Source organism: Neovison vison, chromosome 7 (assembly GCF_020171115.1).
Source record: "Neovison vison isolate M4711 chromosome 7, ASM_NN_V1, whole genome shotgun sequence".
In the NCBI taxonomy this organism is placed as follows: domain Eukaryota; kingdom Metazoa; phylum Chordata; class Mammalia; order Carnivora; family Mustelidae; genus Neogale; species Neogale vison.
The window spans coordinates 202,063,238-202,076,680 of NC_058097.1; the positions used below are offsets into that span (position 1 = coordinate 202,063,238).

Consider the following 13,443-nt stretch of genomic DNA (forward strand, 5'->3'; position numbering starts at 1 on the left):
CGCCTGCCACCAGCTCTGGCCGCGTTGAGTGGAAGTGAGCTCTGGCGCGCTCAGCTGCAGCTGGGGCTCCCTGGGCGCTTCCGCTTCCTGCCCACGTCCCCCACCCAGCCTTCCCTGCCATAGGCCCCCGCTGGGGGCCGCGGGCCTCTTGGGACCACCCTAACCCGCTAACCCACACTAGGGCCTCACAGATCTCTCACCGGATGAGGCCAGGGCTGTGAAGCCTCTGGCCGGGCCTCCCAAAGGAGGACCCAGGCACCGGTTCACAGCCCGTGCAGGCCTGGGCATCCACAGTTCCTCTAGCTGGCAGAATGCAGGGAAGCAATGACTTGGTCGGGGGGAAGCCCTTGGCCCCCAGCCCTTTCTCGCGTCTGTGATCCCTGTGGGCTGCCTTCATCACCCCAGTGTTCTAGACTTACTTTCCCAACCCGACCCTTTGCAAAGGGCAAACCTGGCTTTTAGAAAGAGAACTTTATTTGGAATGAAAATATAGAGCTTGTCCCTCCCACGTCCTCCAGGGAGAGAGCAGGGAGTGGGGGGAGATGGTCCCTCAGAGTATAAGCTTGCCTGGATACAAAAATCCTCCACAGTGACAATGACAAGAGCCAGGCGGTGGCTCTGGCCCAGGCCCACAGGATGGGTCAGTGTGGACTGTCCCTGAACCTGGCCCAGAGGCCCCGGGCAGGGGGCAGGAGGCAGCCAGCTAGTGGTGTGACTTGCCAGCAGAGGCTGGGTGAGGAAGGCGTGGAGGAGGAGGAGGAAGTGAGGGGGAGCGGCATCCCCTGGGCCTGTGGTCCTATGCGTCCCCGTTCTCCATGCGGCCGAGCTGCTCCTCCAGGCGACCGATGCGCTCCCCCTGTTCCTTGACCAGCGCCCGCAGTGCCCGCAGCTCCTGCATCACCTCCTCCAGCTTCCCAGCCTCCTGCAGGGACGGCGGGAGCAGGAGTCAGGGGGCGCGGAGCTGCAGCCCTCCCCCGGTCAACAGACGCCCTGGCCCATGAAGGGTTCAGGCACACACACCGCAGACCAGGGCCCCTGGGGGGCACGTACCATGGCTCCGGCAAGGCTGCCGCTGGAAACGGTCGTATGGATGGACGCAGCAGAGCCGGTGGCCCCCGGGCGGGCCGAGCTGGGAGCCGCGGCAGGCCGGCTATCTGGTAACACGTTGCGCCTGCTGACCTTCAGGTCCCGCTGCTTGCTGGGCACATAGGCCTCCCGCAGGGAGATGAGGATGGGGTTGGCATCCTGCCCGCTCACCCACTCCTCTGCCTCCAGGGCCGCCTCAGGCCCGGCCGTGTCAGGGTACAGATCGTCCTGGAAGAGGTCCGACTGGGCGGGGGGCGGGGGAGGTCCGGATCAGCCGGGGGGCCCCGTGGTAGGGTCATCTTGTCTGGAACCTGGGTAGCCACCTTCTTATCGCTCTCGGCCTCCAGGCCTGCGCCCCGTCAACCCAGCCTCCCACGCCCTGGCCCCTGTGGCCTCTGTAAAGCACAAATCTCTCGTTTCACTTCCCTTCGGGGTGAGGCCACCAACTCTCTCAGAAACCTTCCCCACACTCCTAAGCAGGGGTCAGCCACGTGGCTTCGTGGGATTCTGGAAGCCCTGTGTCCCACAGACGGTAAACCCCGCCAGCCTCCTTCACAGCTCTCCTCCCTGGGAGGCGCGTGGCCGGTAAGCACCGGCCGAAGAATGAGGCTCCTCCAGGGTTCAAGGCTGGGCATCGGAGGCCCGGCCACATGTGGGCTGATCCTCTCTTGGTGGGAGTCTCCGCCACAGCCAGGCCCTGGACCCTCTCTCCACTCTTCCCTCCGTGCCGTTGGCCTGGCCTGACCCACCGCTGGAGGGCCACCCCCCAGCCATGTTGTTGGGTCCTGCCTTTCCGGCCCCAGGGAGCCCTCCAGGCCTGCCCGGCACCTGTCCGCCTCCCGCGGCTCTTCCAGAGTGGGGCTTCAGCTCACCCTGTCTCACTCCTTGTCCCACGCCTGGCACAGCCCTACGCCTGGCACGGCCCTATGCCTGGCAGTGACCCAAAGGCGTGCTGGTATCCACGTCACACTCACAGCCCACTGACCACATCCACACTCAACCACATCCCATTCAGAGGCCTCAGCCCGGTCCCCACCGCGTGGCCCGTCCGCTGGGGAAGGGAGTGGGTGGGCAGGGCACCAGGTGGCCTCACCTTTCTTGGCACAGTCATGACGATGGGCTCACACTTGCGCTCATGCAGTTTGTAGAACCTGGGAAAGGGAAGGGAGGGAGGAACTGTGGGTGGTACCTGTCCCTCGAGGGCTCCCCTGCACTCTCCACTTCTGGGCCTCACCCCAAGCCCTCCATAGTCCGACCTTGACCCTGGCCCTGCTGCGGGCTGATTCCTGCTCCTCAGCAGCCTCCCAAGATCTGACTGCTCATCCTGGCCAGCCACGGCTGATGGGGGACGACTCAGCCCCGTGCAGCCAGCCACGTGGGAGGCCCCTCTTACCGGGCGATCTCGCACTTGCTGACCTCCAGGCCCCTCTTAGGCATGCTGCCCATGCCCCTCTGGGGCTCCTTGCTAGTGAAAGTGTTCAGGAAGTGGATATAGGGGGGCTCATCTGTGATCTCAAAGTACCGGATGCTGGAGTCGCCCTGCGGAGGGGAGGCGGCAGGGGTCAGCACCCAAGCGGGCCGTCTGATCCCCCCGCACCCGTCCATCCACCCTGCCTGGCCCCACCTTGCCGCAGACGTAGACCACGTTGGTGTCTGGGTCGTAGAAGGGCAGCAGCGCCCCATTGCTCGAGTCCAGTTCCTGTAGGGCCATGGGTTCCTCAAGGTTTTCCTGCCATATGGGGTGGTGGGCAGTGAGGCCAGGCTGGAACCTTCTTTCCCTCTCCTCACCGTCCAGGCCCATCAGGGCTGGCCCCAGGCCACCTCCCATGCCAGCTGGCACGGCCCCCACCAATGCCAGATGGATTTTCTCCCACCCTCCTGGATCCCTCTCACTCCCAGGATCCCACTTTCCTGGGCCACTCCAGGCCTTTAGTCCCCACCACGTGCGAGCAGGGGGGTGCCAGGCAGCACTACCCTGTCTCAGAGGGACCCACGGAGGCCACTACACAGCAGCACAGGGCTGTGAGACAGAACACTTCAGGAAAAGGGCTGGGAGGCTTCCTGGAGGGGAGGGCCTCTGCACTGGGCCCCAAAGGGCCACCAGATGGGAACAGGCAAGCCAAGGAGGGAAGGGCTTTCAACTGGCAAGAACAGTGTTGGTGAGGGCCTGGAGGATGCTGGAGGCAGCAGAGGAGGCTGGAGAGCGAGGGGCAAGGACAGAAGAGGCTGGCAGGGTTCCAGGTCCCGAGAGCCTCAGGTGCCAGGCTGAGAACCGCGGACCCACACCTCTCCAGGGTGACTCCTACCCTCCTTGCCCAGGTGGGAGTCCAAGTCTCAACCAAGCCTGACCCTCAGGCTGACCGTGGCTACTCACCGGGTCCCACAGCGCCAGCTGCCGCTCGCTCATGCGGCTGAAGCCTGTGGTGAACACCTTGCCATCCGCCAGGAAGATGGCCCGCATGGGACGGGCCCCTTCGTGAGCCTTCTCCCTCTCCTATCCGGGACAGGAGGAGGGGTGCAGAGTGGTCAGTGCGGCAGCCGACAGAGCCCCCTGGCCTGTCCACTGCCGCCCCCCAGGCATCCAGGGTCGCTCACCGCCACCAGGGTGCCCCGGCGGGGGTCGATGACGCGCACGCTCTTGTCTTTGCAGGCGGAGCAGAAGAGGCTGCCGTTGCGGTTCCAGCTGACGTTGTAGATGAGGTCGGGGTGCAGACTGTCCAGGCGGTACAGCTCCTCCGCCGTGCCCACGTTCCAGATGAGCACCACGTTGTCACAGCCTGCCGGGCAGGGGCTGTCAGCCCACCAGGCGGGCTCGGACCACCCTCCAGGCGCCACACCCGGCCCCCTGTCGGGTGGGCCTGGGAGAGGGTGTGGGTTCTGGAGCTGTGCAGAGGGGGCGGGGCGGGCGGTGCGGACCTGCACTAAGCAGCACGTTGCGGGCTGTCGGGTGCCAGGTGACAATGCCCACTCGCTTGGTGTGTCCCTCCAGCAGCACCACTGGCTCTGTGAGCGGGGCGGTGAGCCCGTTTTCCGGGATCTGCCACACCTGCGGGGCGTGGGGGTTGCAGGGGAGAAGCCAGTTGAGGCCTCTGCTTGGCCCCGGCTGCCGGCAGCCTTGAGCCACACCTGTGACCCGGGCCCAACCACAGCTCCATGCCTCACCATGACTGTACAGTCCTCTGAGCCACTGGCAATGACTTCGTCGTTGTGGGGACACCAATCGATGTCCAGGACGGGTCCAGTGTGTCCACACACCGTCGGGTAGGCCTTGTCAATGCGGCCCGTCTGCGGGCACGAGAGGGGCAGTCAAGGGGGAGAAGGAAATGTTTGTTGCCTCTGACCCTGCCTCTGTGGTAGTAAACCTCTCTCCATCTGGGCTAACACCTCTTTTAGGCAATAAATCTGAATCATGACACCTGCCCACAGTGGAGTAGGGATGGGCGAGTTACGGAAAGTGAGGTCTGGCAGGTGTGGCCCGTCTCCAGTCCTCACCCCTTGCTCACGGAGCCCACCTTGCTCAGGGGGAGCACCAGGAAGGCACCCCCGCCGCTGGCCTCCACGATCACAGCCAGGAATTTGGGATTGACGGCGCAGAAGGTGCTGTCCCAGGTGACACGGGACACTCGAATATCTTCATAGCACTGGTCATTCTTGACTGGTTGTCCAAACACGTGCCGGAATTTGCTCTGCCTGACCACTTTGCGGAAGGACATGTCTGCAGGGCGGGGAGGCTTCCATCAGCCCTCACCCATCCCAACAGCCCTCAACCCTCCCAGGGCAAGGGAGGTGGGGAGGACTCAACCGGGTCTTGGCTTGCAGTTTCCACAGTTACAGAACGCGGTCACAGGTGCAGACCCTGCCACCCATCAAGGGGGCATCGAGGTGGCGGGGGGCAGTGAACTGACCCAAGGCCCACACTGTTGAGTCCAGAGGGGCTTTGCAGGACCCTAGCCAGGCGCCTCCCCGGCTCTGGTATGTGTGGGGGAGGTGGGAGGTGCGGAAGCCAGGGCAAGCTTAGCTCCTCTGTGGGTCCGAGTCAGTTCCAAACGAGCTCCTTCCTGCCCAGGATTTGGAAGCTGGGTGATGGGGAAAGGTCTCCAGTGTGGAGCCGCGCTAGGCCCGAGTTCTGAGCCCCGGGGAATGTGCAGTGGCTGCAGAAATGTGCAGGGAGCTGCAGGGAGCCCCAGGCCGGCCCAGGGGGCCTGGCAGGGACTGGGCGGGGGATCAGGATGCCGCTTCTGGCCGCAGAGCATCCCAGGGCGTCCTCGGAGCGGGGTCCAAGGTGAACCTAGAGGGGGAAACGCTGGGCGGCCACAGGGAGTTGGGGCTGAGGGTGGAGCGCCGCGGAGGGTAAGGGCTCCTCCGACTCGCGACCCCCCACCCCGGCCTCTCGCGGCTCCGCCCCCGCAGCCCCGCCCGGTCCCGCGCTCGCGCTCCCAGCTCCGGCCCGCCGCGCTCACCGGGGACGCCGGGGGCTGCGGCACCGGCCTCGGGCGGCTCCGGATCCCGGCCTCTGGGAAGCAGGAAGCGGGAATCAGGAAGTGACAGAGGAGCCGGGGACTGGGGGCGGGGGGGCGGGGCGGGGGCTCGCGGGGGCGGGGCCGAGGTCACGCGCGGAGGGGCGGGGCGGGAGACTGCGAGTGGGCCCCGGAGGCCCCGATCGCTGGAGCTAGGGGAGCGCAGGGGCGGTGCCAGGGCGAGCCCCGCCCCTCGGGCTCCAGGTCCCTCCCGGGCGAAGGGGCGGAGATAGGGGTGGGGGTCGGAGGGGCGGTGGGTGCGGTTTGCGGGGTGCAGCTAGTCCGCGACCCCGGCGCCTTCCCGGTCCTGCTCCTCTGGCCGTGCGCTCGGGATTGTCAGGATTGGACGGAGCCCAGCGCATACATGCAGTCCACCCCCGACTCCGAAATACAGTATCAGGTCTGACAGTCGATATATTCACGTGCCTCTTTTTAAAGGTTACAAAATTACACGCTCGTGATGAACAATGTAAATACAGCAGCGGTGTTTTGAGGGGCGCGTGGAAGGCCCCAGCCAACCCACTTTTTTCGGTGAACACCCCTGGGGCCTGCTGAGCCTCCTTATTAAAAATAGAAATGGGAACATGTCCCTACCAGATCCCAGGCTAGTGGTCTGTCCGCAGATGACCCCTCTTAGCTAGCTCCTGGGATAGGAGTCCAAACTGGCCTCCTCAGATCTACCCATCCCTGTCCCTGTCTCACCCTGGGGGGCACTTAAGTGTCTCTGTAAGTCCAACAGGCACAAACTGTCCCCTCTGCCTGGGGCTGGTTTCCCTAGCGGTCGGGGCCCCTCCCTCACCTTCCTTTTTCCCTGAAAAAGAGAGGTAGATAGGAAGAGGAGGGAAGAGTAAAGCCAGAAGGAGACTTATCTGGGGCTGCAGGAGGCCCCCCTGTGTCTCACGCAGGCTGGGACTTACACCCTCTTAACCCCTTCCCGCTCCCTGATGAGGAAACAGCTCAGAGGGGAGGGGTGCCTGTCCCAGGTCACCCTACCAAGATTTAGTCCCCATCTGTTTGGCTCCAAAGTCCTTGCTTTTCCCTCTGTTCCACACACCCTGGGACAGGCTGACCCTTCCAAAAAAGGACAGGAATGAGGGTGCTTTGGAAAAGGGAATGCAGCTACTAAGCCTGTTTCTCCAATGTGCCCTCCAGGCAAGAGCCAGGAGTTGTTTAAAGCCCAAACTAGACTCTCTCCACACTCCTCACTGTCACACTTGAAATAACTTTAGTCCTTGTGCCACCCCCCCATACATCACCTTCCTCTGTCCTCTCCTGGCACGTGGCCCAGTGACACTGATCCTCCTGAAACAAACCCCCTTCTTTCCCACACCAGGGCCTGGATACATCCTGTTCCCTCCGTCTGGAAACTCTCCCCCCAGATTGTGAAAAGGCTCCATCTCTCACTTTCTCCAGGTCTCAGTCCACCCCCCTCGCTGGTCACTCTCTGACCCTTACTTGTTCCTCCTGCCTCCTCCTTAATCCCTATCTGATGTTCTACTATGTAATTATTTGTGTATTTGCTTTTTGTCTGCCCTGCCCCACTAGAATGTCAGCAAACTGAGGGTAGCACTTTGTCCTTGTTCCCACTGTATCCTCAGCACCCAGAAGGAGACCTAGCACACCGCGTGGGGTCAAGTCCTGTACGCTGAATGAATGAATGAATGAACAGCAGTCCTGAATGTAGAATTGAAAATGTTCATATTCACAACTCAGAATAAATGCACCTCTCAGCTGGAGAAGGGGCGCGTCTCCTAGAGGGCAGCAGGAGCCCCCCTCCCCAGGGTGTTAGGGGTGAGGTAGATGGACTATAGAATGTCAGGGAGGAGCCCTGCCTTCACTCTCTGTGGCCTTGGGTGTCCATATTCCTCTAACACAAAACCCTCTTCTGGGGGGTCACCAGTAGAACTCCTCTTCATCCCACAAAACCCTTCATAACACCGCTCTTTCTCCTGGATAGCAATTCCCGTTATGGAGGAGATTTGCCCTTGGGACCTTGGAGGTGGGGCTTCCCCACTCTCCCAAAGGCTGGGTTTGAAACGGGGACCAGAGGTGAAGGCACGTGGCAGGCACTGGGGGTCTCGTGCCTGCTCTGCACGTCCTGTTGGAAAAGCTTTGGGACTGATCTCTGGGGGAAAGGGGGAAGGGCACTGCAGAGTGCCCCGAGAATGACTCCAGTCCGGACCCTAGCTCCAGGGGCTATGCACCCAGTGGGGTGGTGCATTTCTTGCAGAAGTGGAAAGCAGTACAATGGAGGGGACAATGCCTAGTCAACAGCCATGTGAGCTCTGGCCCCTGGGTGAGTGTCAGTCCCAGGCCTGGGTGAGTCTTGGGGATGCCCACCGGTATAATTACATTAATGGCTAACAAATTATTCAGCACTTACTCTTTGCCAGGCAAGGATCCAAGTACTTCATAGAGATGAACACTCCTAGGGAATGGGGACCCTTGATCTGATCCCCATTTTACAGATGAGGAAACTGAGTCTCAAAGAAGCCAAGGGCTTTGCTGAAGATCCCACAGCTGGTGAATGGTGGAGCTGGGATTCAAAAGACCCCCCAAGGGGCACCCGAGGTCATGCCCCCCACCCCATGTGGCCATGTGTCCCTAGAATGGAGGGCTGGCCAGAAGGTCACCTAGCAAGTGCTCAATAAATGAATGAATTCAACAAATTTGTGCCCGTTCAGATATCTCTCCCCTGCAGCCTCAGTGTCCACATTCCCGTCGGCAGGAAATGCTAGAATTAGGGGCCCCCCAGCATTGCCACTGTTGAGCCCGCTTCCATCCCCGGGCCCAGCCCTCGAAAGGGGAACTAAAGGGGAACACCACCGCCCCGTTCTACCTCAGGAGAACGCTGAGGTGAAGAGCAACCCGGATCCAGATCTCTCTGCACCTCTCCAGACCCCGCGCCCTGCCTGCTGCCTTATTCAGACAGAGGCAGACCTGGAAGGGCTGCACAGAAACATCTGTCGTCTACACCAGCGGTCAGGGCAGCTCAAAGGATGGGAGGGGGGGTCAGTTAAAAGGGTGAAGGGCTCATGGTTCTGGAGCACAGTTTGGGGGAGGGAAAGCTGGGTGAAGGGGGCAGCCAGAAGAGAGCGCCGGTGTGAAAGGGAAGGGGGGTACAGAAATGAGAACTTCAATGCTTCCTACTTTTTCTTGCAGTGTCTGCAGCTTGAGAGGGAAGACGGGGCTCGACCTCATGGGGGCCTGTACCCTTTCTGGAACCGCTGGTCCCCAGAGCTCTCTCTTTGGCTGTCCCCCACCGCCCCCCACCCCCAGCCTGTGGGTTGAGGGCAAAGAAGGGGCTCAGCTGGAGGCAGGACCAGGACACTCTGTAGACTGGGAGGCCGGCGGCTGGGTTGGGTGGACCCTAGTCGCGCCCTTGAGTGGAGGGCGCAGGCGCTGAAGTCCTCTGGAGCCATGAGAGGCACAGAGTTGGCTTCGTGCTGTCTCAGGCTCCCCGGGGGAGGCTGAGGCCCAGAACTGGTCACAGGCACAGCTGATCTGTCTCAAAGCTCCCAAGGGCCAGGCCAGGAGGCATCTCCTCCCATCTGACTCCAGCCCCTGCAAGGGACCTTTCTAGACAGCCGTGAGGGTAGGACTTCTGATTCCTGAGGCCCCACTGTGTGCCAGGCTCTAGCTGAGCGCCTCCCACACTTTCTGACTTAACCCTCGCATCTGGCGGATGCGGCAGAAGCTGAGAGGGTAAAGCGGCTTAGCCAGAGTCACGGGAGCCCGAGTGGAATCCGGGCTTGGTAGCTCTGGCCTCCGCTCCCGCTGCCTTGCTGAGGGAAGACCGCCGAAGGTCTCACCACCTGTTGTGGGCAAGGGGCCCGGCCAGCCTGCCTGGGCTCCTAGGCCCCAGGGTCCTGCAGGCCCTTGAATGCCCTCCCTCTCTGCAGGGACTTCCTCCTGTGGCGTCCCCACTGTTAGAGGGTCAGAGAGGGAGGAGAAGAGGGAGGGAAGGAGCAAAGGGAGGTCAGCACAGGCGCTCGCCCCTGCTGGCTGTCTCCTGCAGGACTGAGGCTGGGGGAGACGGTCCATGGGGTCTGGGCTGTCGGGGGCAGAGCCCAGCCGGAGACCATGGGCTCCGACTGCTGGGCCACTGGGTGAAGGGGATAAGTGGGACCTGATGGGGACAAGACGTTTGCGACAAACTGCCTGGGACATTTTGGTGCTTCATTTTTCACTTCCCCAAAGTCCTCCTGCCAGGCCCCGGGGACTGGGTGGGGTTTTCCACAATGACGTCCTCCATGGCTCCCCTCTGCTCTGACTGGCTGCTTCGTTTGTCCCCCTCAGGTACTTCCCGTGCCCTGATGGGCCTGGGCTTTCCGGGACCCTCATGTGGGGCCTGTCTCCTCTGGGGGGACACTGCTGGGGCTTTCTCCCTCACAGGCAGCAGGCACAGCTGGATTCTCGGGGGCTTCTGGGGTGGGATCTGTGGAGGGAGCAGAGGAAGCTTCATCACGGGGCCTGGGGGCTGAACCAGAAGGGGGTCCGGGGGTCTGGGCCTTAGGGCTCTCTTGTGCCTGAACCACAACGTCCAAATGGGGCTGAGCTGAGTTCAGCTGAGGCTGGACCACAAAATCTGACTGTGGGGGGGCCACAGGCTCCAACTGTGGCTGGGCAGAGGAGTCTGCCTGTGGGGGGGCCACAGTCTCCAATTGTGGCTGGGCTGTGGGGTCCGCCTGTTGGGGGGCCACAGGCTCCAACTGTGGCTGGGCTATGGGGTCCACCTGTGGAGGTGCCACAGAATCCAGTTGTGGAGGAGCCACGGAATCCAACTGTGGAGGGGCCACAGAATCCAACTGTGGCTGGGCTGTGGGGTCCGCCCCTGGGGGTGCCACAGAATCCAACTGTGGCTGGGCTGTGGGGTCCACCCGTGGGGGTGCCACAGAATCCAACTGTGGAGGGGCCACAGAATCCAACTGTGGCTGGGCCATGGGCCCTGGCGAAGTGTGGCCCCCAGAATCCACTTGGGTCTGTGGCTCGGCCGGCGTGAAGCTGCCGGGCCATTCTTCACAGAGAGCCGCCGCGAAGGAGGAGAGCACGGCGCGCAGCAGGGCGCGCAGGTCGGCACTGGCCAGGAGGCAGAGGAAGGGACTGAGGCAGCTGTTGAGCAGGGTCAGGTAGTCGGAGTAGACCAGGGCCTCCCAGAGCAGGTAGCCGGGGTAGACGTCCCACAGGAAGGCCAGGTACAGCAGCTGCGCCAGGTGGTAGGGCAGCCGCAAGACCACGTAGGCAGACAGGATGGTCTGGGCCACGCGGGCAAAGCCACGGGAGGCTGCGGGCCTCGGCCGGCGGCAGCAGGTCTTGCAGGCGGTGGCGGCCTGGGTGAGCACGTGGCAGACGAGCAGCAGGAGGAAAGGCAGGAAGCCCCCCAGGATCTCGAGCATCCGCAGGGGCAGCTCCTCGCTGTCCCAAAAATCTAGGCAGATGACTAGGTCGTACCACCAGTCGGCGGCCTCCGGGAAGACCAGCCAGGGCACACTGAAGAGCGTGGCCAGCACCCAGACGCCGGCGCAGACCCAGAGGGGCAGGCGGGCCGGGCGGTGCCCCGGGTACCAGCGTGGGCACAGCGCCAGCAGGCAGCGGTCCACACTGAGCGCCGCCAGCAGGAAGAGGCCGGAGGAGTAGGACACACCCCACAGGAAGTAGTAGAAGCGGCAGGCCGCCGTCCCCAGCGGCCAGTGTCCTCCCCGCTGGATCTCCAGGATCTGGAAGGCTGCCGCCGCCAGGAATAGAAAATCCGAGAGGGCCAGGCTGAGCAGGAGCAGGGCAAGCCGCCTGCCCGCTCCCTGCCGGGCCTGCGAGCCAGCCAGCCACGCCATGAGCCCGTTGGCTGGCAGCCCCAGGAGCAGCAGGGCCACCAGGAAGACCGTGTCCCAGACACCCTGGGGATAGTAGTCTTCATCGTCTGGCTCTGTGCGGGGCCCGAGGCCGGCGGCACCCGGGTCGGCTTTCATTGCGGTGTCCGTCCGAGGTCCCCTGTGTGCTGTCCACAGGGCGGCCGCCTGATGGATCAATGGAATCATGAGGGACTGAGTATGAGAGAAAGGGTGCTGTGTGTCTCCAGGCACGTCACTGTCCTTCTCTGAGCCATTGTCATCGCCTTTTGGGTGGTTAGCCTCGGCCGGGGCCTTTAAGTAGATGACGCCACCTAGTCTTCAGACAATCCGTTTTACAGGAGAGGGAAGGAAGGTTCAGAGGATTGGTGACTTGCCCAAGGTCAGAGGTAGGACAGAGGCTCCAGGCCTGAAACTCACACCTAACCATTCTGCCACTCCGAATCCCAGTGCACCTGATAGAGTTGGCTTTCGAACATATTTTTAAAGCTGTGAATGTTTTCTTCAAATAAAATAGCACAGCAGAACTCCCACATGAACGAGAAGGGAGTGCTCAGATTAAAGGAAGGGGAGCACCCCTGGGGCTCCAGGGAGGACAGTTTGTGCAAACTGCTTGGTCAGATCGCCGCAGGCCCTTTCCCATCTGGTATCCTGGGATTCAAGTGCTTTAAGATCCCCAGATTGGTGGGGGGGGGGGCGTAGGAGTCCCAGGATCCTGGGCCAGAGGAGACCCTCCCCGAAGCATGTGCAGTGCCTGAACTCAGGTGGGGGTCTGCAGCTCAGGCCAGGACAGCTGTCCCGGAAGCAGCTCGACCCTCTTCATCATCCTCGACCTCCCTCTGGGGCCCTGTCCTCATTCTCACAGCTCAGGCAGAAGGTGGTCCTCTGAGGCCACCAGACAGAAGGGGTCGGGGCTGAGCAGCGTGATGAGGATAGAGTGACTGGGACCCTGGAGGCCTGCTGCCTCTCCCACCCAGCCTCTACCTTCCCTCATAGACCTTATGGGTGGAGGGACTTTCCCTCTGAGGGTGGAGAAGGTGCTGAGGGCTGAGTCAAGGGAGTATGTAGACAGCCCCCAAAGTCCGGCTCCTGCCTGTGCCCACCACTCCGGCCCCTCTGCCTGTAGCCCGGGGCTCTCCTCCCCGCTAAGCCTCTTCCTCAGGCAGACCCTGCTCTGCCAGCTCCAGCCTCTGCTGGATCATAGCCCTGAGCTGCCCTGAGCCCCCACAGGTGAGGCCTGGCTTACCTGTGAGGTGCGGTCTGGGGCGTGCCTGCCTGCCCAGGGGTCCAGCCATCCGCGGGGCCCCACGCCAGCAGGGCCTGCTGCATGGCGCCCGGCGGCACTAAGGCGGCCGGCATGAAACCCAAGCTGAGAAGACATCAATCATTCATGGGGCTGCTCACCGGGAAACCCTAACCCCGGCCTAGCAGGGCCAAGTGACCAGCCAGGCCACCCCATCCCTGACAGAGCCAGAGGGCTAAAACCTCCTCACCCTGGGCCCGGCTGCCTCCGAGCAGGCTCTGGGTTTCCCCCACCTCTAAGGTCCACCTCTTCTGACATCCCCTCCATGTCCCTCACTCTGGCATTCAAGGCCTCTGTGATTGGGCCTCCCTTCCGCCATTCCATACACCCTCTGCTCTGGCCACAATGTCCCGCCGACAGGGGACTGCAGTGGGCGACTCAGCCTGGTCTCTCCCTTCTCCCAGCTTTTGCCCACTCTCTGCCTCCTGAGGTGACTTCCCCTGTCCTCTCTTAGCTAAGTCCTGCCCATGTCACACAACTGGATTTGGGGACTGGAGTCAAGGACAGAGAGTCCCTGCCTCTTCAGTGATATGCCCCCCCCCCCATTTCATAGACAAGGCGACCGAGAGATGAACTTGCTGGGCCTCCCAGCTCGTGGGGGGAGGAGCAAGAATCCTAAGCTCCTTGTAGCCTTGTGTCCTGGCACCCCTGTGGCTGGGGACAGTTCTCTTCACCCATGTGGCTCTGCCCC

General features: G+C 62.5%; 2 protein-coding genes across 2 annotated transcripts; both read right to left on the reverse strand.

Moving 5' to 3' along the window:
- Positions 1 to 456: 456 nt before the first annotated feature.
- On the reverse strand, positions 457 to 5,633 carry CORO1B (coronin 1B). The gene is made up of 11 exons (XM_044259826.1): positions 5,547 to 5,633; positions 4,599 to 4,801; positions 4,249 to 4,371; positions 4,003 to 4,132; positions 3,682 to 3,863; positions 3,461 to 3,580; positions 2,711 to 2,815; positions 2,480 to 2,625; positions 2,180 to 2,237; positions 1,051 to 1,329; positions 457 to 922 (listed from the first exon to the last, which is right to left on the reverse strand). Exons 2-11 carry the CDS (start codon positions 4,797 to 4,799, stop codon positions 797 to 799), a joined length of 1,470 nt encoding a protein of 489 aa, XP_044115761.1. The 5' UTR covers positions 4,800 to 4,801; positions 5,547 to 5,633; the 3' UTR covers positions 457 to 796.
- Positions 5,634 to 9,943: 4,310 nt separating this feature from the next.
- Positions 9,944 to 12,808, reverse strand: GPR152 (G protein-coupled receptor 152). Its single transcript, XM_044260343.1, has 3 exons — positions 12,696 to 12,808; positions 10,352 to 11,768; positions 9,944 to 10,114 (listed from the first exon to the last, which is right to left on the reverse strand). Exons 1-3 carry the CDS (start codon positions 12,806 to 12,808, stop codon positions 9,944 to 9,946), a joined length of 1,701 nt encoding a protein of 566 aa, XP_044116278.1.
- Between the last annotated feature and the right edge of the window lie 635 nt (positions 12,809 to 13,443).